This window comes from Sinocyclocheilus anshuiensis, unplaced genomic scaffold (assembly GCF_001515605.1).
Source record: "Sinocyclocheilus anshuiensis isolate Anshui unplaced genomic scaffold, SAMN03320099.WGS_v1.1 scaffold1807, whole genome shotgun sequence".
Classification (NCBI taxonomy): domain Eukaryota; kingdom Metazoa; phylum Chordata; class Actinopteri; order Cypriniformes; family Cyprinidae; genus Sinocyclocheilus; species Sinocyclocheilus anshuiensis.
The window spans coordinates 51077-75849 of NW_015549663.1; the positions used below are offsets into that span (position 1 = coordinate 51077).

The 24773-nt window shown below is 39.4% G+C and overlaps 1 protein-coding gene across 1 annotated transcript in view; it reads left to right on the forward strand.

The window, feature by feature from the left end:
* LOC107660298 (uncharacterized) overlaps positions 1-24773 on the forward strand; it is a 30834-nt gene that overhangs the window by 5812 nt on the left and 249 nt on the right. The window contains exons 5-7 of the mRNA XM_016449578.1: positions 8398-8676; positions 20863-21102; positions 21197-21310. Coding sequence (XP_016305064.1) covers positions 8398-8676; positions 20863-21102; positions 21197-21310 — 633 coding nt within the window. The remainder of the gene's footprint in view (positions 1-8397; positions 8677-20862; positions 21103-21196; positions 21311-24773) is intronic.

Sequence of the window (24773 nt, forward strand, 5' to 3'; positions counted from 1 at the left end):
CGGGACGGCTGGCTTCCAGAGCGGTACCCGTTCCGGGACCCATGGTGGATCAGGCAGCTCGGGCGCCATGGTGGATCAGGCAGTTCGGGGCACCATGGCGGAGCAGGCAGACTAGGAAGCCATGGCGGATCAGGCAGACTAAGAAGTCATGGCGGAGCAGGCAGACTAGGAAGCCATGGCAGAATAGGCAGACTAGGATGCGGCGGAGCAGATAGTTCAGGAGGCCATGGAGGAGTAGGGAGCTCAGGGGGCCATGGCGAGTAGGGAGCTCGGGGAGCCTGGCAACGGCACTTGGCCTGGCCTCCACGGATGAACCCCTACTACCCCCCCCCCCCAAAAAAATCCTTGGGGAGAATCTAAACCGCTAAGGCCTGACTCGGGAACTGGGGCCCTCCTTGGGCTGGACATGGGAACTGGAGCCCTCCTTGGGCTGGATATGGGAACTGGAGCCCTTTCTGTGCTAGACTCTGGGACTGGAGCCCTCTCTGGGCTAAACTCGGTGACTGGAGCCCTCTCGGGGCTAAAATCTGGGATTTGAGCCCTCTCGGGGCTAAACTCGGTGACTGGAGCCCTCTCGGGGCTAAACTCGGTGACTGGAGCCCTCTCAGGACTAAACTCGGGGACTGGAGCTATCTCTGGGCTAAACTCAGGAACAGGAGCCCTACGTGGGCTAAACTCGGGAACTGGAGCCCTCTTTGGGCTGGATTCGGGGACTGGAGCCCACACTGGTGCAAGCTCTGGGGATGGAGCCGACACTGGAGTGAGCTCTGGGGCTGGAGCTGACACTGGAACGAGCTCTGGGGGGCGCTCTGGGGCGAGGATGAGGGCAGAGATCAGTCCTTTTTACCTCATCCTCCTCTTTTGGTTATGGGTAAATGGCGCGGATGGTGGGCTTGACATCGGCGCGGCCAGCGGACTTGACCTCAGAGCGGCCGGCGGGCTTGACTGAGGAACGGCCGGCGGACTTGAGAATGCCGCGGCCGACGGGCCTGACATCGGTACGGCCGGCGGGCTGGTTCTGGCTTGGGGCCAGACGCTCTCCAGACACCAGAGGATCCCTTCCCTCCAGCTTAGTCCCGTGGTGTCTGGGAGGTCCCGTGCCAGAACAAAGAGTTGATGGTGGCGTCATCTAAAGCCATCGGCGCGGCGAGCCCGCAGAACTCCCTGGCATACTCAACGAAGGGGAGATCTCTACGGGCTAGCTCAATGAAGCGTGCCGCGATCTCCATAATCGCGGGGGGAGCCAAGGAAAACAAAAAACGTAAAAAAAAACGAAAACAAAAACGGGGAGAAGGGGCGCCATTTACTTTCAGTTTTCGGTGCTGTCTTCTGTCACGGTGTGCCTACTGTGAGGAACGAGGAACAAGGAGCGAGGAACGAGGAATGAGGAGAATGCAGGAGAATCATGATCAACAGTCTTTATTTAACATCTAGGGAAACACACGTAGGACACAGGATCGACGTTCAAGACAGCATGCTAGACATGGAAACACACAGGGCTTAAATCATGGGACTAATCAAGGAATTCACGAGACACACCTGGAATTAAATTAACACAATCAACATGGGAAAACTGGGACATAGAAAGCACGTGGGGGAGGAAAACATGGAACACAGGACTGACATATATAACATGGGTAGCTCTCAGCCGCTTTCATTTTTTACAAAGTAGCTCCCGAATGAAATAAGGTTGGAGACCCCTGCATTAATGAATAAAAAACAGTGGATATATTTGTGTTTCAATTCGCAATATGAACAGGTGTTCACTTTGACTTTAGCCTGTAAGTTAGGTTTAGAACATGATGTTATCTGTTCTGCTATATAGTGTGAAAGTATTTGTAAATTTGGCAGTAAAAATCCATTGTTTTGGTCTTGGTTGAGCTTGTTTGTAAAAGAAGTTAAAGCATTTTAAATTTGTGTTAACTGTATACGTTGTGTGTCAAAGCAACAAGAAATGTGTTAATTGTATAGCCTGACGGATGTTGTGCTAACTGCGATAAGAGTTTAGGAAAATTGTTAAAAGTATTGAAAAAATTGTCATAGTGATTGTAAAAAACTGTATTCAGAAAGTGACCAATATTCTATATGTAGATTGATTTCTCCTCTCTAAACTGTTTCTCAAGCACGTTCTCTCATCACAACTGCTGCTATGTGAGTATGACGTATCACAACACTACGGAGACCGACGCGTTTCCTGAGAGTCATATAGAATGTAAATTTAACATGGCAGAGGTAGAGCTGCATCTTCCACCAAATAATTACAGTGATAATTACAGTGAACCACAGAAATAAAAGCAAACTATCTAGGGATGTGCCCGTAGTGAATCCGTATTCAGAAAGGCACATAAAACGAATAACACGTTCTACAGAGCCACTAAAGGGACATTGTTAGCCGGTTGCTAGCGGTAGTCTGTTACATTATAGTCAGTGGTGTACCATGGGATTTCAGTCAGGGCCTTCAGTAAGCAACTGTAAAACACATACACACATCTTACACACGTTATAGCTAACGCAGCCATATGCAAATAATGCACTTATTATGCTGCCCACAAGCTCTTAACAACAAAGACATCTGATTAACAATTTCAACAGTAGGCTAGAATAGGGTGAATAGGCAATAACATCCTCATGCAGTTGTCCTTTTTGCTTCAGTTGATTGAGCAATTCTTTCTCAATGTAGAGAGACGCCAAAGAAGACAGCCTTGTTTGTGCAGTTGTGTTCCTTGCATAGGTTTTTATCTGTTTGAGAGCCAAAAATGAGTGTTCCACAGAGGCTGTAGACACTGGGATTGTTAGGAACAGTAATGTGAGTGCATAAAGTTCTGCCATACTGTCTGCAAGGCTTGTCAACCTCAGAGAATTCAGGAGATCACTTATACTTTTACTGCGAAAGTTTGACATGTTATACATGACTTTGAGCTCAGGTTTGAGTCTGTTCAGGTCAAACTGTACACCGTACAGTAGTTCTGCATCAGACTCCTGAGCTCTGCCTCTGGAAATGTCTGCTTGACTTTATCAAACTGCTCAGAATCTAGTAATCCAACAAACATCAGTCTTTTGTGATCTTCAAATCTGTTCCTAATTTCTGTGAGTATGTTATTGATTACAGCTACGTGAAGCTCTCTGTAGTGGGAGTGAGCATCAGGCTTTCCATGCGGTGTGCTTTGCTGTCCCACCGCCAGTACGGTGTTTTCAAAGATGTCATCGAACTTAGCTCTCCCTCCTTTTCAAAACTGTAATTCAACACTGAAAATCTGTAATTCTGGCCAGACGTCTAAAGTCTTGCTTTGTAGAATCCCAAAGAGCAAGCACATCAGCAATGTTGAAAATGCCAGTAAAGGAAAAAAACAAGAAAAAAAAAAAAACTTTTTAAGTGTGCCAGGTGTCCAGACGCAGAGTGTGCAGTTTCCCAGTCAAAATGTTTACTGTGGTCAAGGATGTGCTGGAAAAGCTCAAACCAGCTCAATTCTTTTGTCGTGGACAGTGCACACTAGTCTGGTATTAAATTTCCACCTCACCTGCATTACATGTGGCAGCCGTCTTTGACAAAACTCATTCAGTAATTTTGTGTGTTTGGGAGAACGAATAAAAAAATACAGATAATCCATGGAGATTTGCAAAAAATACCTTGCATTCTTACATTTGTGATTCTCCCTGGGACATCACTAGGTTCAAAGTGTGTGCATAACAATGCACGAAGAGGATCTGGGGGACTTGTCTTTTACGCGAGCCTGTACTCAGTCTAGTCCCCATGCCATTACAACATAGCACTGAGCCACTAATTTTAATTTACAGTTGTAGCTCTCCAGCATATCCAGAACCAACCCGGCTAGATCCTGGGCTCGTTTTTTGTCTGTAACGTTCTCAAATTTAAAAAATATCTCCTTTACCCCCATTTCAGTCACGTACCTGAGGGCATATGAGAGATGCATTGTTTTACTCAAGTCATTCGTCTCATCGACCATAACCGCCACAACCCACATAGCAACTGTCGTCTGGCCCAGCTCTGGGCCAAACAACCAGTTACACTCGGCCCACATGCAGCAAAGAATTACGGCCCTTGTTTGGCCCAGATCTGGACTACAGACATGAGCCATAACTGGCCCAAATCTCAGCCAAATAGTAACTTATAACCAGCCCTGAACTGGGCCAGAACAAGTTTTAATAGTGCTACCCAATCTCAGCCTTCAGTAAACCACATAGAGACCAGTCTTTAACCAGAAACCCCAAAACTGAGCCATAAAAAAGCCACAAAAAAAACTCCGCCATGGATCCATCAATAGGCAGTAAAACACACAGTTACACCTTTAGACTGTGAGGGAAATCAGATCTGAAGGAAAGACTTTCTGGCTCAGCTGGGACTTGAACCAGAGATTTTGCCGTGAGGATTTTGCCGTGGTTTAGTGCATTTCCCACTAAACCACTTATGCTGCGCTTAGCCACAGACATAAAATACAGACACTTGTGGAATAATAATACATTAAAAATTGCAAAACCTTTTTCATGATTGTATGTAAATAAAATAATAATAATAAAATCATTTACAGGTACTAAACTCTGTTTGGATAGATGCTGAAATGTACAACATACACAGCAAAATCCTCAGTGAACACTGCACACAATGTTAAAAGAAACACTAAAGTAGTGTTGAAGTTCACAAGATGAATGATCAAATTAAATGCTCAAATAACTGATGATTGAGCATTTGGTAAAATCAACTGCAAATCAAACACATTAAATCTCTCAAGGTCCCAGCAAAGGATGATTAAACAACTCCACAAACAGCATCACCAGCTTCACTCATTACTAACCAGATTTACTTTATTTCTGTCAGACATCTACAGAAGCTCTTATTGAGAATTAACAGAGGTTTAGATGTTGATATTTATTTAATTTGTAGTCACCATTGTGGTGGGCAGTGTTTGCTTTAGTTGGGATTTTGGTGCTCGTACTTATTGTATTAGCTTTTCTTTGGCTGCTGTAACTGTGTGTTTGTAAAGCACAGTTGTTGTGGCAAATAAAGCCAAGATAGAATGGGATCAGGTACTATCTTCCTATCTTGCTGGTGATGACAAAGTCATAACAAAATGTGCATCTAATAACTTTAAAATTTCATCAGTAGTTGTAATGGTGTTTTGTTTTTAATTTTGTTTAACTTTGGCATTTATAGCCACCAACCTTGTGAAACTGCAGTATCGGCACTAATAGCATTAAAATGATCACACATCCTGAAGACAGACATCAAGATTTTGCATATGAACCACAAAAACGGTGACAATCAAAACGAAAAAGCTTCATGTTGCACAATGCATGATGGGTGGCTTCATAGTACAAAACTTGATTCTTCCTTAATTTCACATCCTGGATTCCCAAGCTTTTTTGGTTTTGATTGTAACCACTGTGGTGATTCATATGCAAAATCTTGATGTATGTGTGTGACCACATGATGCACTTGCTCAAAATAGCATTGTATCCACTTTCAGGATATGTGATTATAACATTAAAAACAAAACACCGTTACAACTACTGATGAACTTTTAAAGCTGTTAGACACACGCTTTGTGATGACTTTATCATCACCAACAAGATAGGAAGATAGTACCTGATCACATTCTATCGTGGCTTTCTTTGCCACAACAACTGTGCTTTACAAACACACAGTTACAACAGCCAAAGAAAAGCTAACACAAGAAGTACGAGGACCAAGATCCCAACTAAAGCAAACACAGCCCACCACAATGGTGACTTCAAATGAAATAACATCTAATCCTCTGTTAATTCTCAATAAGAGTTTCACTAGACGTCTGACAGAATTAAAGTCAGTCTGGTTAGTAATGAGTGAAGTTGGTGATGCTGTTTGTGGAGTTGTTTAATAATCCTTTGCTGAGATCTTCAGAGATTTAATGTGTTTGACTTGCAGTTGATTTTACCAAATGCTCAATCATCAGTTATTTTATATAACAATCATTTAATTTGATCATTCATCTTGTGAACTTCAACACTACTTTAGTGTTTCTTTTAACATTGTGTGCAGTGTTCACAGAAGATTTTGATGTGTATGTTGTACATTTCAGTATCTATCCAAACAGAGATTTGTACCTGTAAATGTTTTTTATTATTATTTTATTTTATATACATACAATAATGAAAAAAAGTTTTGCAATTTTTTATTTATTATTTCACAAGTGTCTGTATTTTATGTCTGTGGCTAAGCGCAGCATACGTGGTTTAATGGGAAATGCTGTCTCCTCACAGCAAGATGATCTTTTGTTCAAGTCCCAGCTGAGCCAGAAAGTCTTCACAATCTAAAGATGTGTGGATTACAGATGCTTAATTGTCTAAAGGTGTAACTGTGTTTAATTGCCTATTGATGGATCTGTGGCTGAGTTTTTTTTTTCTTTGCTTTTTTATGGCTCAGTTTTGGGGTTTCTGGTTAAAGACTGGTCCCTATGTGGTTTACTGAAGACTGAGATTGGGTAGCACTATTAAAACTTTGATGTGATCATTTAACACTTTGGCCACTGCATTTATTAGATTTATTAGAAATTTTCCTGATGTTCCTGTAAAAACTGTGGCAAGATGATGCCGCAAGTAAGCATCATGCTCAGCTAACGGCGTTGACAATTCCAAGTAATTGCCCCTATTCAGCAAATCTCTGGATTCATTGTGTCCCCTGAAAGATAATTGTTGCTGGATCTACCTTTCAGAGGACACAATCAATAAGGCGTTTCAGGATGTCCCGGTTCCTTCTGACCCCTCTCATTGTGAATGCTGATCGCCCGTTTCCTCTGCTAGTCCAGTTCCACGTGACATTCACCAAATATTTTCAAATGCACAACTGACATTATATGGCGCTTGGAGCCTTGGTGTTTAACAGCTGCCTTGGTGAAGCTGTTCAGACTGTTTACTCGTACTAAAAAGTAAACACGGCCAACAAAATATATTGTTGTGCTTGGTGCTAGCTGTTAGTTAATCATAGCACTCACAGTAGCAATTTTTGAAATGGCGCACAAAACCTTTGCTAGTGAATCCAGTTTAGGTGTAAGTCTTCCTTTCTCAATTATTTCTCTTTTGTCTGCAAAAGGGTCCCTTGAAAAAGGCATTTTCAGTAGATCAGCAACAAGGTCTGGTCTAGCGGTGCCAGCCGTCATTTTCTTTTCGATGAATTTCACTGTCATACATTGGAAATTCCAGACGAATGCTGGGTGTAGCACTGGGCTCATTGCTAGACCCAGAGGGCATGCTGTCATTGAACATCAAAGTTTGATTGGCTGATGATTCTGTCACTATATCACTGACTTTTTGATGTAGGATATTCCAGTTCAACCTCAACAAAGCTAATCATAGGCAATTTTGTGAACATTACACTAATGAAAATGATAACTAAATAATCAAGAACAAATTTTTGTGCTGGCAAAATGAGTCAAAATGAGCAAAGTTTGATTGGCTGATGATTCTGTCACTATTGCTTGTTACAAATCAGATGTGACAACTTTCAACAAAAGGCTAGAACTATTTGTAGTGCTGGCCCCAGACTTTTTGATGTAGGATATTCCAGTTCAACCTCAACAAAGCTAATCATAGGCAATTTTGTGAACATTACACTAATGAAAATGATAACTAAATAATCAAGAACAAATTTTTGTGCTGGCAAAATGAGTCAAAATGAGCAAATTTTCAAAATTAGTTATTTTTATTATCATTCTCCTTTAAAAAAATGATATAATGACTGAGCTACACCCATTTTAATCGATTTATTGCCCAATAACTCATAAAGTTCACACAAGGTTCGTGACCTAAATTGTGTGCCTTGATCAGTGAAAATCTCCTTCGGGATTCCCACTCGGGAGATTACACGAAACAGCGCATCCGCTACGCTTTTTGAGGAAATACTGTGACTGCCTCAGGGTATCGCGCTGTGTAATCCACCAGGACTAATGCAAAGCAATGCTCCGTGCAATGGACAGGACTAGGGTTGCAAAAAAGTGGAACATTTTGGAAACTTTCCAGGATTTTTTGGAATCTTCCAGGGATTTTTGGAAAGTTTCCGGAAATTTACCAGAAATGTTCCACCCCTTTGCAACCCTAGACAGGATGGGTGCATTTCCATAAACAGTCACTTTTCAGATCAAGCACTGCATTTCTCGGATTTTCACAGCTCCTGTTTCCCGGTGGCTTTTTATTCGGTCTCTATATGCCAGTTACTGCAATCAGACACAGGTGTTATCATTTTGCGCTTGACTCACTGCTCATCTCCCATCTCTCTCTCCAGCCTCAGACCTTGCTGAACCACGCCCCCTCGCCACAGCTGCTTTGAAACTATTTGTGTTATATCAGTGTTATCAATAAAACTGTCTTGACTTGATTTCTAAACTGTTGCTGTAATTGTCTTCTCAGGTGTTTTTCCTCCAGTCTCTCTTATCGTCAGTCCCAGCAGAACTCAACACTTCACATCTGCTTCTTTCTCTCTGAGCTGTGAGGACCAGAGTAACTCTACTGGATGGAGAGTGAGAAGATACACAGAGAGATGGGGGCTAGAAGATTGTTCATCAGTGTTGAGATCACAAACAGGATCTACGTGTACAATCAGAACCACCTCCCCATATGACACTGGAGTGTACTGGTGTGAGTCTGAATCTGGAGAGAACTATCATCCTGTTAACATCACTCTACACTGTGAGTCTGTGTTTTTGCATTTATTCATTTTCTAAAGCCCTTATTTTATGCTTCTGATTTAAATAGCAGGATTGTGATCTCAATTCAATCATCCACGCAATCTTATTTCTAAATGATAACAAATCCCCTAGACCAGGGATGTCCAAACTTGGTCCTGGAGGGTCAGTGTCCTGAAGAGTTTAGCTCCAACCCTAATTAAGCACACCTGAACCAGCTAATCAAGGTCTTACTAGGCATACTAGAAACTTCCCGGCAGGTGTGTTGAGGAAAGTTGGAGCAAAACTCTGAAGGACACCGGCCCTCCAGGACCAAGTGTGGACACCCCTGTGTCAGACTATAGAACTTTTGATTATTAAACCATTGCTCAACCTTTGACTTTTGTCATAAAAAAAAACATTGTGATTCTCAATTCATCCAGAATCGTGCAGCTCTAGTTGGTCATTTACCCACATCATGTAAACAAATAAATGTTTATTTGTTTACATATTTTATAAAGCCCCCTGAGAAAATGTTTTATTATTATTGTTGTTATTATTATTATTATTAATAGTAGTGTAGCATTGTAGTACTTTAACTAGTATTGTAACTCTGTTAGTAGTATTAGAGAGAGTATAGGCTACTATATGGCAAAAAATTTGATTTATTGTCCCTCATAAACCCCCCTCCTCCTACCATAAATGGCCACCTGTTTGGACACCTGTTTCTGTACACCCCCCCACCCATCTAACCGGAAATGTGTTTATCCACCCCAGCGATCCCATGGAATGTATGATTGTTTGGGAATGTGTTTTTGTGTGTCGTTCGTAGAAACTGTTCAAAACTGTGCTTTAAACTTTAAATTGTGAAACGTGGTATGATTATTAAACAGGGATAAGGGAAGTTTTTATTAAAGTTTTCACACAACCATTTCAAGAAAAACATCAAACATACTCAGTATATAAACAATGTAATGTCTGTTCTTTCCAGAAAAGAGTAAAAAACGGAACAAGCCGAATATTTAAGTGTTGTTAATTTAAAAACTAGTTAGAGTTTGTTACCAGTTAAACAAAAATAAAAAGACCCTCTCATCTCACGTTGTTTCCGTCAGATCATCCTCACACGCTGCTGTCAAAACTCGGAATGAGCTCAGGAGCGTGTAGGCCAGGCCACACCTACAGCCCTCCCCTAACGCCGGAGGAGAGGCCGACGCAAAGATAGATTTAAATGTATGGTAAAAAAGAATTAAGCAAAATAATGTTTTAAATTAAAAAGAGTTGTTTTTAATAAATCTATATCATTACTTAATTGATGAAATTCAGCATTCATCCTAAAGCTTTTCACTTTAAAATTAGGGTAGTCTATACAAGTTTTCTTCTAAACAATCACCTCTAAGCCAGAGGAAAAATGTTGTTTGGTTTGTTTTATTTTATTTTATTTTAGTTATTCACACATAATTTAGTAATTCCTTTATTTACTCTTTGGTTTTTGTCAAGCTTAACTTGCGGTATGGTATAATAGTTAAAACACACACGAATGCTCGCACAAATATCTAACTGGAATGTACAGGGAAGAACCAGCCGAAGAACAGCAGAGCCGTGGTAGAAAGTTCGGAGATGGTATTAAAGTAGCTCAGTTTAAATGTATTGTATGAATTGCCCTTACTATGGAATAAAAGATATGGAGTGTGTGTTTACATTTAGTTAAAAGGGGCTGTAAATGATCAGCTCCAGTGGCACAGATGGATAAGTGCACGTTGTTGGCTTTTTGACGCGATCGACCTGGGTTCCATCCTGCCTTTTGCCAAACTTTTTTTTCTCCCTTTTCAAATCTCGTATCACATTTTGCTAACTAACTATTGGAATTTATGACATGTTAAAACATATTGGTATACTGCAGATGAGGACAAAACTGCTTACCACACGTTTTCATAAAAAGAAGAACGAAATATTAAGGCAGCTGTTTTCTGGGTCAGACCTAAAAGACAGACGCCTAAAACACCGGTATCAAAGTATTGGTGTGAAGAGAATAAAAAAGACATGAATCATCCCACCTTTCACTTAAAACGACTTATCAACTGTTAGTCATTTACCTATTGTTTAGAGACATACACAAAATAAATGCGTATCTATGTATGTACTGTGAAATGTGTGGCTTTAAGTGTAATAGTTAGAAAAGTTTGAAGTGTAATATTTGCATAGGTAACAGAAAAACACAACTAGGCTACTCACTTTTCATGCTTGGGTTGTCGTGTCTTGTGTTTCCAGACCAGAAAGATGACCTAAAAGAAATTTCATTTGTTTAGTCTTAAGCAGTGCCATGTAGAAGGACTGTCATTTAATAGATCAATAAAATTCAATTATTTTGCTGTATTTCTTTTGAGAGTTTAGCCCTGTTAACCCTAATTACAGAATAATGCAACATCGGAAAATGATCAGACAAGTCTGAATATAAAACATCAGATTTAATTTCTTCAGTTAGAGCCTTTAAAATGTTATCAGTTTTTTGCCATATATTAGCCTATACTCTCTCTAGTATTGTAACTATGTCCTATTTGGTTTATGTCTCAAACTTTTCCATAAACTTTAGTTGGTCTAAAATTCAGCTGCCCGCATAATTACTTGATTGTCTTCCACTGAACACACCTCTTCTGTTCTTTGTCATTTACACAGGCATCCTGTGAATCCTGCATTTTACTTTTAAACTCTGCATAAGCTTGCACCCTCATGTCTCTGATTTGATTCACATTAGGGAAGGGCAATACCACTTTTTTTTTATGTGATCTGATACTGATACTTTTTGTTACAATTTTACCGATACCGATACCACTTAGTATTTTAAATGTGAATGTGATTTTTAAAAATCATGTTAATTTTTAGAAAAAAAAGATCATTACATGTAAAGGCAAATTACATGCACATACTGGCCATTAATAACAAATTTATTAGAAAAGCAAATTTGACGACAAATAAGTCAAAATGTTTAAACAACCTATTATTATTATTATTATTATTATTAATAAAATAAACTACCAACAACAAACATATTTTCTTCAAAATTATATTGTACTAACTACATATTTTACAAAAAAAATATTGATTATATAACAACATAAATCTTAATAAAATAAACCAAATACCAACAACAGAAAACTGTGCACACTTATTTCTTAATTTTAAACGAACCATTTTTTTCTTTATCTTCAACTTTGTACATTTTTGTAGTATTTATCAATGCTCAGAAAGATACCATAAGATCACTGTAATTGTTGATAAAGATTTCTTAATATTTTAGCTGTAGATTAGAGTTTAAGAAAAGCAACATGTTAACATCTTTTGGTTTCAGCCGATTTCGCCTCTTGACTAATTGCCTCTCCTGCCTTAGAAAACAGCCTCTTGTTCTTTTTTTTCCCCACCATTGCAAAGGGTCCTCACATCTTGGGATCACCTTTTCCTCCATACATCTGCGCATTTCGATGTATGTGTCTGTTTTGGCTGTGTGGTTCCCCTGGAAAACCAACATACATGTGTGAAACTCCTGACATAATCCTCCTTTGGATGTTGAACAGTCTGTACCCTTCCTTTCAGTGTTTGCAGCAGGTGACTCTTGTGGCACTGACAAGGCTGTTCCCATAGAGGTGGTTGATGCAGAGGGTTCACTGGTTGTTGCCTATCTGTGCAGGACTTGCATCTCACTGATAAGCCGTGATTTATGGTTTCTACATTTCCAGTATCACAAAACACAATGTTTTTTAACCTAATGTCCAAAAACATTGCTGACTGCAAGAGTATAGTTGTGCTCAATGTTTTCAACAGTGTTTGTTCCTTCTGCCTGGCAGACATGGTTGCATTTTTGAGAATGGGTTAACTAGCTTAACAAGATAACAAAGGAGAGGGGCTGATTAATCACTATGGAGACAAACAAGCAAGGCTAGGAAACAATGGAGACAGGACCTAAGCACAGGAAGTGATACAGATACAAGTGGAACACAGGAAACACTTCAACATAAAAGTACATGAACAAAATACAGGGTAGACAGGACAGGGATCGTGACAGCTACATGGACTGTCTCAAGAGTGCAAGCCTGCATCTGCCAGTTGTGGTCAATGAAATGTCCTGATACAGTCAAATAGGCTTCGGTTGTTCTTGATGTCCACATGTCACTTGTTAAAACCACACTGCTTGCAGATTTTATGGAGTCCTTCAGTGTGGTTTTGACTTGCTCGTAGAGCTTTGGAATTTCACTAGACATCAAAGATTTCCTACCCAGTATATTGTATCAGGGATCAAGAACCTTCATAAAATGACGGAAACCTGCATCCTGCAACCATTGAACCTGGTTGCAAGTCAGTAACAATCATCTTGGCTAGGCTCCTTGTGATGTCTCGGGCTCTTTTGGAATCGATCTGAAAATGATAAAGGTTTTCCATTACACACATACATATACATACACTCAAACAGTATATACTGTACACACACACACACCAGAAATGGGCACTCGAGTTAGTGACTCAGACTCGAGTTGCATTTTTATAGACTTCAGACTTGACTCAGACTCGACCTGAAATGACTCCAGAATTGACTCGAGTAAAAGGACTCGTGAAAATTTTAAAAGCAACTCGAGTCTTTTATCCTTAAATACTTATATAACTGATATTCAAAAGGCGGACCGCATCCGCACCCCTGCATCCATCCGGACTGTGAGCCGTAACACAGTAAGTGAGCAGCGTGTCAAAACAGTGGAGCGGATCACATAACAAGTGCTCAGGGTCGTTTATGGTAAATATCTTTCAGCGCTATATCCGATGACGTGGTTATTTTAACAACAAAACACAGAAGAAAATATAGTTATTTTTCACACTATATATTTATCTATCTATAACCTATGACACTGACTGTTCAAACCATGTGACAAGACGTTTATCTACATTTAGCATTATTAATCTGTAGGCTAAGAACATTTTAAAAGAATCATGTAGGCTAATTATAATTGGGAAAATTGTTATTAGATGGCTAGGATAGACTCCAGTGATAAAGACTTCAGACTTGACTCGGACTCCAAGTTAAAGACTTGTGAACATCTCTGACACACTGGTATTCCTAACATTAAGGGCACATTCCATACACACAATTATTTTTATACTGTACAAACTGTATATTCTATCCCCAGAAGGTCCACATTTATTGGTATTATTAGGGTTGCAAAGGGGTGGAACATTTCTGGTAAATTTCCGAAAACTTTCCAAAAATTCCCAGAACTTTCAAAAAAATCCTGGAAAATTTACAAAATTTCTGTAATATTTCTGAAATTTACTGGAAATTTTCCACCTTTTTGCAACCTTAGGTATTATTATACTTCTTGTGGGGATGTTTTTGGTCTCTATAACGTAAGGAATACTAGTACATTCCCCATACATGCAGATGTGCGCACTGTAGCGTCTGGACCAATCAAAAACACAATTTTTCATTTGATTTAACAAATCAGTTATTCATTAGATTAACAAGTCGTCACAGACCCCTCACCCAATAGACTGGGCGCCAGGATGTCTGCGAATGACCACAGGCCACTGGTTACCATGGCAACCCCGACACCTTTGCTAAGACCAGAGACATTTACGACCTGATGGAATGTGACAGTTGACCCTGAGAGGTCAAGTAAATATCTACAGCGGATCTAAATATTTATAATTAATTATAACTAGTTATGATTAATTATTCATATTTCCCTTATGAGCTGATTCGCTACAGAACACACACACACACACTTTTTTATATGTATTCTTATTCACCTAATGGTAACGAATTTGAATTTTAACCAAACATTTTTCACACCTTTTACTCTCTCAAAACAATCCTAATACAATAATGACTCAAACAAAATTGATTTAGCATCAATAATCAATCATTGATCAATCATTGGAACAAACAAGAAAAAAAAAAAAGTTTGTCTACTACAGAGCAAATTGCATCATTGTAACACCACTGAACCGAAAAGAAAATTAGTTATTTCATCATCTTATAAAATTTAAACCCCACACTCTTGCTTTTATCCGATTTTTAAAAATAGATACAACTTTTCATCCTTCTGACCCTTCAATTTTATTCCTCCTGCTTATATATACTGCCATTTTTGCTTCTCCCATAATGAAATTCAAAAGTTGACATTTTATCTTGTTTTTCGCTACATATCGATATCCAAGAATAAAACTCTGAATAGTACAAATTTAATCTAATTTACCAAACAACAATGTAAGAAAATCAAATAAATAGCACAATCTTGTACACTCCATAAAACAATGAAAAATTGTTTATTTTTTTCCACAAAAAGGACGTGGATTACAAACATTTGTATCAACTCTTCTGCTTAAAACTTTCAAGTTTAAAATTTTAACACAGCTTTTATTCAATGTTTTGCTGTTAGCCTCATTAATATTTAGTTCCTCTAAGTTCTTCAACAATTCCCCATCTGCACCTTTAACATCAGGAACAATATAAACTTCTGGAAAAGGATCCTTGTTGTTTGGAACCACCTTTCCTTCACCATAGCTTATCAGAATCAGAATCAGAATCAGAATTCTGATACTGATTCTGATTATTTCCTTCACCATAGCTTATAAGGAGAGACTTTTCCTCTACCGTAAGATTCTGTTTTAAAGAAATCCAGTAATTTCCCTGCTAATCTTGTTGATCTAACTCCAATGCAAGAAGCAACCTTTTGTGAATTATTTGACTCGGGACCCCCAGCAGCTATTATGTGACACAATTGAACTTTTCTTGCTCTGCACATTGCATTTTCAAAACCCCATGCAGCTTCACTTGATACATCCAATCTAGCTCCAAACACAGTCGGTTCTTCTAATAACCAACATAAAGACCAACCAAAAGCCCCTCTTCTTTTCTTGAATAAGCTCCATATTCTAAAGACCCCTTTATAGAATGGGGTCAGTCCATTCAGCTGAATTTTGCTAGAGTCCATTAAAAACAAAGCAGAGTCCAGTCCCAGGCCTCCAGCTTGACTCAAAATAAAGTTAGCGACATTCCTCCAAACAAGATGTTCTGGTCCAGTTAAAAATATTTTAATAAATTGTAAACGAAAAGTTGCTCCTCTGCTGGCCAGATGTACTAGTCCTTGTCCCCCTTCTTCCTTAGGGAGATATAGTACACTCTGTGGCACCCAGTGAAACTTATTCCAAAAAAAAGTCCACAATGAGAGCTTGTAGTTTTGCAAGAAGTCCACTAGGTGACTCAGTACATGCCAAGCGATGCCAGAATGTTGAAGCCACCAAATTATTGATGACTATAAAGGTGCGTTCAAGTCATGTCGGATAGATCGTATTTACGAGTTGAACGCACATGAACGCCACCTCAAAGTTGTTATTACGAGTGGGAAACTCGAAATTTTCTTTAAGCCCCGAGTTTCCGAGTTGGAGGCGTGTCAATGAGAAACATGGCGGAATCGATGGATGCAACGTCTGTAGTTTACGGTAAATTTTTATTTAAATTGATAGTTTAGTTGTCCTATAAACTTAAATTGGTCATGTTCTTGTTACGCAGCTAGTTAATGAAATCCAAGTTAAAAAATGCTATAATTTTTGCACCTATAGGTGAAAAATCTTTTGATTTGCCATGTTGCATTTAGCTAACAGCTTTTTTAAATCTCTGTATTTTAGCATTTGTTGACGCTGAAAATCAGTTATACTGGGATCCTGGTCTAAAAAAAAAGATTAAAAACGCAAAACACACCTGATGCGAATTCTTTGCTCTTCATTTTCTATAAGCGGAGTTAACAGACCCTGTTGTATTTTCTTGTAATTTATTAAAATTAGCTACACCGGCATCTTGTGCTGACTAAACTGACTTGAACGCACCTGACGTCGTAATTACGACTTGTCAACTCGTAAGTACGAACGTCCCAGGAGGACTTGAACGCAGCATAACACTTAACACATTTTTATTTTAAATGTTCCAAGATGGCGCCTGTGTGTAATTCGGCTTGCCGTCTGTTGTGTGTCCTACGTATTACCTGTTCTTGTCCTGAGTCAGCTCGCTTCGCGTGTATGAGCATGAGTTCCTGCTAAGTCTTAGAAAGTCGGATGTTGTGGCTTCTAGTTGGCACTCGAGTGGTCATAAGACATGCGATCCCCCGAACTCTCCAAGGACAGGGGGTCAGGGTGAGGGTGTTCTTACTATTTTTAGGAGCTGTTTTAAATGTAAGTCTGTATCTGAGGTAATGTTTGGGAGTTTTGATGTGCAAGGATTTGACTAGGCCTGTGATTTTTGCACTTTTATACAGACCTCCCAAATATAACAAATATTTTATTTGGGAATTCTCTGAATTTTTATCTTCTATGATAACGTGTCGTGATAACCTTGTCATCCTAGGTGATTTTAATATTCATCTCTGTTGTCCGATAGGCCCCTATTTCAAGATTTTCTAACTGTGTTGGACACTTTTAACCTTACTCAGTCAGTAGTGGGCTCTACTCACGTACAAGGCCATACACTGGACTTGGTTTTGTCTTGGGGTATTCCGGTGTGTGAGCTGGCTGTAGAAAACATCGGGTTCTCAGATCATTATTTTATTACTTTTAATATAGTTTTCTCTATGATCACTCGAGGCAGTGATTCAGCAGGTCGTCGTTTAAGGCCCATTAATTAAATCGATGTACTTAAAAAGATGGTCAAGGTGAGAACAAAAGATGATCTGAAAAGCTCTTACACTGTTTTTGGACACATTAAAATAAATTGCATTATAATAAAATCAACAATTGCTGGTTTTAACACCCCCCTTCATCAGTAAGAGTATAAGCAAAATATTCAGTGTCACCAAATACAGAGATTCAATTGTTCAAAAACAATCGTTTCAACTAAAACGGACAACATACAAAGAAAACAGAAATCAAATTAGTTACATGATATATCAATGAAAATGTTTGTACCTAGGCAAAAGTGAGAAATACTAATTTACATTTGAAACTTGGTCAGATGATAGCTAAGTGATTAGGTATACCCAAAGAAACCAAAACAAACAATAATTGGATGAACTTCACGATTATAATACAGTCCAGATGTATAGACTTAACATTATATGAGGCAGTATCAGACATATGTAGATTTGACTCTGTGTGTGAAGATCAAATGGTAGTATATGTGTCGCCCAGGGGGGAAGGATGGGTGAAGGGACTGAAGTGCAGATGGTCTTTCTTCCAGATCTTCCTATCTCGATCAAAGCCCATTGTTTCTGAGTGTTTGGCTTTACAAAGAAATAATTTCACTCCTTTCAGCTTATCATTGTTATGCTGATGACATCCAGCTGTATGTGCCCCTAAGATGTAAGAATGATTCCAATATTTCAACTTTGTTTGAGTGTTTGGATGAAATAAGGGCATGGATGGCTTCTAGTTTTCTGCAGCTCAATGAGTCTAAATCGGAAGTGGTGATTTTTGGCCCTCCAAAGTTAGCCAAACAACTTTCTGTACATCTAGGCCCCTTAGCCACTAATATCAACACTCAAGTCAGCTTTCTGTACATCTAGGCCGCTTAGCCACTAATATTAACACTCAAGTAAGAAACCTTGGTGTAATCTTTGACTCTGAGTTGAAGTTTGATAGACAAGTCAGTGCTGTTGTTAAAAGTAGCTTCTATCAGTTGCAAATTATTGCTAAATTGAAGATAATTCTCATTATATTTAGGGTTGTCTAAGAATCTGCTCTCACGGCTGCAGCTAGTACAAAATGATGCAGCTAGACTGTTGACTGGCACCAAGGAAGTGGTCCAGCATTTCTCCAGTGCTGGCTTCGCTGCACTGGCTTCCTGTTGATTTTAGAGTCCAATATAAAGTTTTGATAATGGTTTTTAAAGGTTTGCATGGCCTTGCTCCAGAGTACATTTCATGTCTGTTACAGCAGCACTGTGTTGCTAGACCTCTAAGATCATCACAAAGCCTGCTTTTACATGTTCCCAGATCATGGTTGAAAACCAAAGGTGATCGAGCCTTCTCTGTGGCAGCCCCACGTCTTTGGAATAGTCTGCCATTGCACATTAGATCATGTGACTCATTTTGACTGTTTTAAATCAATGTTGAAAACACACCTTTACTCTGTGGCATACAGTTGACCCTAGCTTTTGGGACACTGAGCAGTGATGGATATTGTGTGCATTGTGTTTGTTTGAGTACTTTTTAGACATGTAAAGCACTTTGGTCAACTGGTGTTGTTTTAAATGTGCTATATAAATAAATGTTGATTGATTGATTGATTGATTGAATGAGATATTTTTCGCTGGTTGCATCAAAGGCTTTACTGCTGTATAAGCCTTGTTTATGACGATTCCACTCGCAATTATCTTGAACGTGAACATTATTTACATCATCTGAGGACAAAACAATTGCGCTGTTCATTCTTGATGCTGACAGAACTCTTCTGTGGCCAACAACCTGTGCGACCGCTAAACTGCATTCTTACACAGAACAGCGTTCTGCGGGGATAACTTTAATGCCATGTCGCCACGTTAGCTGATCGAGCAATACACTTCCAGGCACTGCCATTTCAATCAGCACAGCTGATCGACAGCGCCTTACTTTCTTTAACTGTAGCAAAACCCCTGAAACAATCACCAACAGCTCTACCCGAATATAATAAAAGGATAGAAAAAGATAGAAAAACTCACTCAACTCGCAGGCAACGCTCTCACTCCACACACATCCAGCTCTGCCCACTCGCTCCCAGCATGCACTCAGAGAGCGAGAGAGAGGGAGAGGGAGTACAGTTAATAAGTTCACTAATTACTGTGCTCTTTGTACCTGGATAGGGTTTGCCTCCCTTAAAACTCTCCTGTAACATCTTTTGTTGGACAGAGGGAGACTTGGCAGCTTGTTTTTGTTCCGACTCTTTATAAGTTTCAGGGTGTGTTGTCTGCAAGTGTTTAAAAAGGCTGCTTGTATTGTTGCTGTGTGTGACTTTCTTATCACAAATATTGCATCGTGCAATATATTTTTTTCCACTGTTGAGAAGTAGCACCACACCATGACTGATCAGTGTGTAACGTCCTATATACAAACCGTCATCGACCATCCTGTACACAGTGCTTAAAACATTTAGTTATGCAGAAATTATTAATATAGTTAAAATATCAATACTTTTTAGAAAATATTGATACCAAATTAGAAGCTTCTGAGTATTGATATATCGATACTCCAGCATTGATGTGCACATCCCTAATTCACATTCACACTCTAAATCTTCTTTGTGTGTTTCTCTTGTTATTCCTCCTGTTCATTTCACCACTATGTTGTTCAGAGCATTCAGCTGTGCTGCTCCTCGATTATGGTACTCTTTTTCTGTCAAGATGTCCAGCTGGACTGCCAATGAGTTCCTCTAGAGGGCACTCCATCCCAGACCTTTGCCACTGTTTCTTGGACTCCATTTCCCACAACACCCCATGCCTCGGAACTCATTACATACACCCTTGTTTCCTGTCTGGAGGATTATAAAAGATGCCCACAAACACGCTCTGATCGTGAAGTCATGCCCTGCGTACCAATGTGCATACTTTCCACCCTATCTGCCCTAAATAGTATTGAAAATTACCAATATCACATAGAATTTAGGATGGATAGTATGCCCATTAGGATGCAGGCTTGTTCCACTGTTAGTGGACGTTTCTGAGCATATTCCATGTTTATCTTGCCTTGCCTGTATTTTTGGACTATGGACTGTTTCCTTGTTTTTGTGATTGTTTGCTGCCTGCCCTGACCACTGCCTGTATTGGATTACTCTTTTGCCTTGCCCTGGATGTAGTTGTTTGCTGGTGTTGGACCCTGCCTGTGTTGACTATGATCTGTTTTAATAAAAGCTCACGTTTAGATCTTCATTGTCACGTTCCTGTCCGTTACACTTTCACAAATTCTATGTGAAAGTGATTTTCTTCTTACGTTAAAATCATGTCTTAAAACTCATCTTTTTAAATGAGCGTTTACTGATTAATATTGATTTATGGGTTATCTTTAATGTTGAATAGATGTTGCTTTGAATGTATTACAGTCTTGTATTTTATGATTGTCATTAAGTTGTCATTGAGGAGTCCTTGAGTGTTTTGAAAGGCATCTCTAAATAAAATGCATTATGATTATTATTGTTGTTGTTGTTGTCACCACCACACTGTTGATACATTCTTACTATTTGTCAGTTGATGTTTGCTCTGTTTCTGTAGTTGGTGTGATTCTGGAGAGTCCTGTTCATCCTGTGACTGAAGGAGATACTCTGACTCTACGCTGTTTAGATCAAAATACAACCTCATTAAACCTCAGAGCTGATTTCTATAAAGATGGGTCACTCATCCAGAATCAAACTACAGAGATGATCATCTCTACTGTCTCAAAGCCACATGAGGGTTTCTACTACTGCAAACACCCAGATGGAGAGTCACCCAAGAGCTGGATCTCAGTCACAGGTGAGAGTCAATGAAACTGTGAGCTGGTTGATTTCTTCTAATGTTCTCGTTCAGATATGGTGCTTGATAAAGTGCTTGTGTGTCTCTTCTTCAGTGTCTCATTCAGGATCTCAGGTCTCTGTCCTCCACACACTCAGTTCTGTACTGGCAGTTTGTCCATATTTGTTAGTGACAGTCGTGATGATTTTCAAATGCTGCAGGATGAGAGGTAAATGTCTGTCTGATTTATTACATTATATTCAGTTAAATGCCAAATTTGTCATCATCTTTACAGTTTTTCTTGATTGCTAAAACACTATAACCAGGCATTTGAACTAAAATTTCAAAACCATAATGCCATTTTTAAAAAAGCACACCAATTTCCCTAAACTATAAATACTATTCCCCTGCTTTGGCACATGAGTCAGATTTGGTGAACTGTTACTGCAAAACTCTACACACAAATCCCTATATTTCTCAGTGCTTACGCCATGTGGTCATTTAGAAAGCACTAGCATTCAATATTGTTCACTCAAGTCACCACAGTTTGAGCTCAATTAGCATGCAAGAGAAAGAGGAAGAGGAGAAGGAAGAGGAGGAGGACGACTGCATGGAAGAGGAATGGGAAGGGCAAGAAAACAAGCAGTCTCAGATATTTCAGTTGATGTGTGCCAGGGTTGGATCAGGCATGCAAGAGGATTTTACCCCACTGCCTGGCCAGGACCAATATAGCCTGTGATGTTGACGAGGTCATTTGACCTGTCCCAGACCAAAAACGGAATGCTGGGGCAGAATCATTATTTTTGTTGTTGTTTGCTGTATTGTACTGTACTCTATAGTACATTAAATTAAATCACAAAAATCCTACTGACCTTAATGTATATCGATCACTCCTCTCTTCATTCTCTGCTAATGTCTCCACTGCTAAAAGGACATACTATCATAACAAAATTAACAATTCGCCTAACTCTCGCATGCTCTTTAAAATATTTTCCTCCCTCCTTAGTCCCCTTCCTCCCCCTCCTTTATCAACTCTTAACAGCCGAAGACTTTGCCACATTCTTCATTAACCCTTTAGGCGCCAGGTTTTGTTTTTGGAAAAATGCTGGATTTTGACATCAAGATTTCAAAAGCTTGTGGCTTGAAAGGGCTTAAAGATAGAGATCTAATGTAAATTAGAAAAATGTTGGGCATGACCGAAAGTTTATGTGGGGTGTAAATATACTCATATAATTTGATATTGCCCTGCCACCCCCATCCTCGTTGGGCAAAGGGTCGAAATTATGACTTGTTTGTGCTTCGTGAACACTCTCGCCTTGCACGGTGGCACCATTGCGCTGCAAAGATGTACCGGGAGAAGCGCGATAATTAGACGACCGATCGTCATTCCCAAGAGGCAGATATTCCCCTTCAGAGTCAGAATCAGCGAATAACATTTGCAAAACATCCTCATGGTACAACTTTTTATTAGCCATTTGGCGATTTTCTCTCACAAATCTCACAGCTTACCCGCACGCTATGAACTGAACTGCTTCCGCATCGGAATACAAATGAGATATTACACCATATTAGGAACTACAGTCTATTTGATTAAGTATGACGTCTTGTTGCAATTTTGCGACTTTGGCGCTTAGAGGGTTAATAAAATTACAGACCTCAGTGCACAATTTGCCACACAACAAACCGTCAAACACATCTTACCAGCAAACATACACTCATTTGCATCCTTCACTCCACTCTGTGAGGCAGAAGTCTCTAAACTCATCCTTTCCAATCATCCTACTACTTGTCCACTTGATCCTATTCCATCTAATCTCCTTTAAGCCATTTCTCCTGCCATTGAACCTGCACTCACTCACATCATTAACACATCCCTTCACACTGGTGTTTTTCCCTCAACATTTAAACAGGCTCATATAATCCAACTTCTTAAGAAACCCACTCTTAACCCAACTATTTTAGAGAACTGCAGACCAGTTTCCCTTCTACCTTTCATTGCAAAAACACTTGAATGAGTTGCTCAACCAAGTCTCTGCCTTTCTCACACAGAACAACCTCCTGGACCACAACCAATCTGGCTTCAGAAGTGGACATTCGACTGAGACTGCCTTGCTCTCAGGTAGCTACCGGGGTGCCTCAGGGCTCAGTTCTTGAACCAATTCTCTTCTCTGTCTACATGGCATCACTAGGTTCTGTCATTCAGAAACATGGCTTTTCATATCACTGCTATGCTGAAAAAACAGCTAGAAACCTTGGAGTTGTGATTGATGATCAGCTGAATTTCTCAGACCACATTGCTAAAACTGCCTGGTCCTGCAGATCTGCTTTATACAACATTAGGAAGATCAGGCCCTTTCTTTCAGAACATGCAACACAACTCCTTGTTCAAGATCTTGCTCTATCCAGGCTGGACTATTGCAATGCTCTCTTGACAGGTCTTCCAGCCACTTATATCAAACCTCTACAATTAATCCAAAATTCCGCTGCAAGATTAATATTTAATGAGCCAAAAAGAACGCACGTCACACCTCTGTTCATCAATTTGCACTGGCTACCAGTAGCTGCTCGCATAAAATTCAAGGCATTAATGTTTGCCTACAAAACCACAACTGGCTCTGCACCCCTTTACCTAAATTCATTAATTCAGAGTTACTTGCCCTCTAGAAGCTTGCGTTCTGCAAGTGAATGACACATTATTGTGCCATCTCAAAGAGGCACAAAATCACTTTCACTGACTTTTTCATTAACTGTTCCCTCCTGGTTGAATGACCTGCCCAACTCCGTCCGAGCAGCTGAGTCCTTATCCATCTTCAAGAAACGACTAAAAACACATCTGTTCCATCTTTATTTGACCTTCTAACTTTAACACTTTCTATTCTATTTTAATTATACTTTATCTATTTATCATCTTTTTTTATTTAAAAAAAAAACATACTAGCTATATATATACCTTGCTACGTGTACCGTTATGATAACCGACACTTTTCATGTGCACTTACATATTGTTGCTCTTTTGTTAGTTTTGATTGCTTCTGTTGTCCTCATTTGTAAGTCGCTTTGGATAAAAACCTCTGCTAAATGACTAAATGTAAATGCATGTATTGCATTTTTGTTGTGCCTTTTGTTGTGTTCATGATGTGAAATTTTTTTATTTTATTTTTTTTTGGGGGGGGGACCACAAGCAACGCAACTTATTACCGGTTTTTGTAGCATTGTTTTGAATTGATCTCATCAGTGTGTACGACTATGTTCTAGTGTGTGTGTTTTTGAGGGTTTGTGTGTCATGTCTGAGAGCAAAGTTTGGTTTTTCAGCAAGAGCGAGTTGTTTTGAGTGGAGAACTTCATTTTGATATAGGAAGTTTGGGGAATTGAGTTAGAAGTTATGGATTTGTGTTTACAGTTTTGCAAAAAAAGAGGCATAATTTCAAGAAATGTGTTTAAGCTTGTCATGCTTTGGGTTTGTAAGGTGCTCACTAAAGCTGCTTAGAAACAGCATTCATTGTGAAAATTGCTGTAATACAAATCTGTTAAATTGAATCTGCAAAAGAAATCCGCTCACTCTACAAATACACATCTTTCCTCACTGACAAATAACATGATTTTTTGTTTTGTCTTTTCTAGTTAAATTTGATTAAATCAGAGGTTCTCAATTCCAGTCATTCTCCCATAGCCCCTGATCCCCCCCCCCCCCC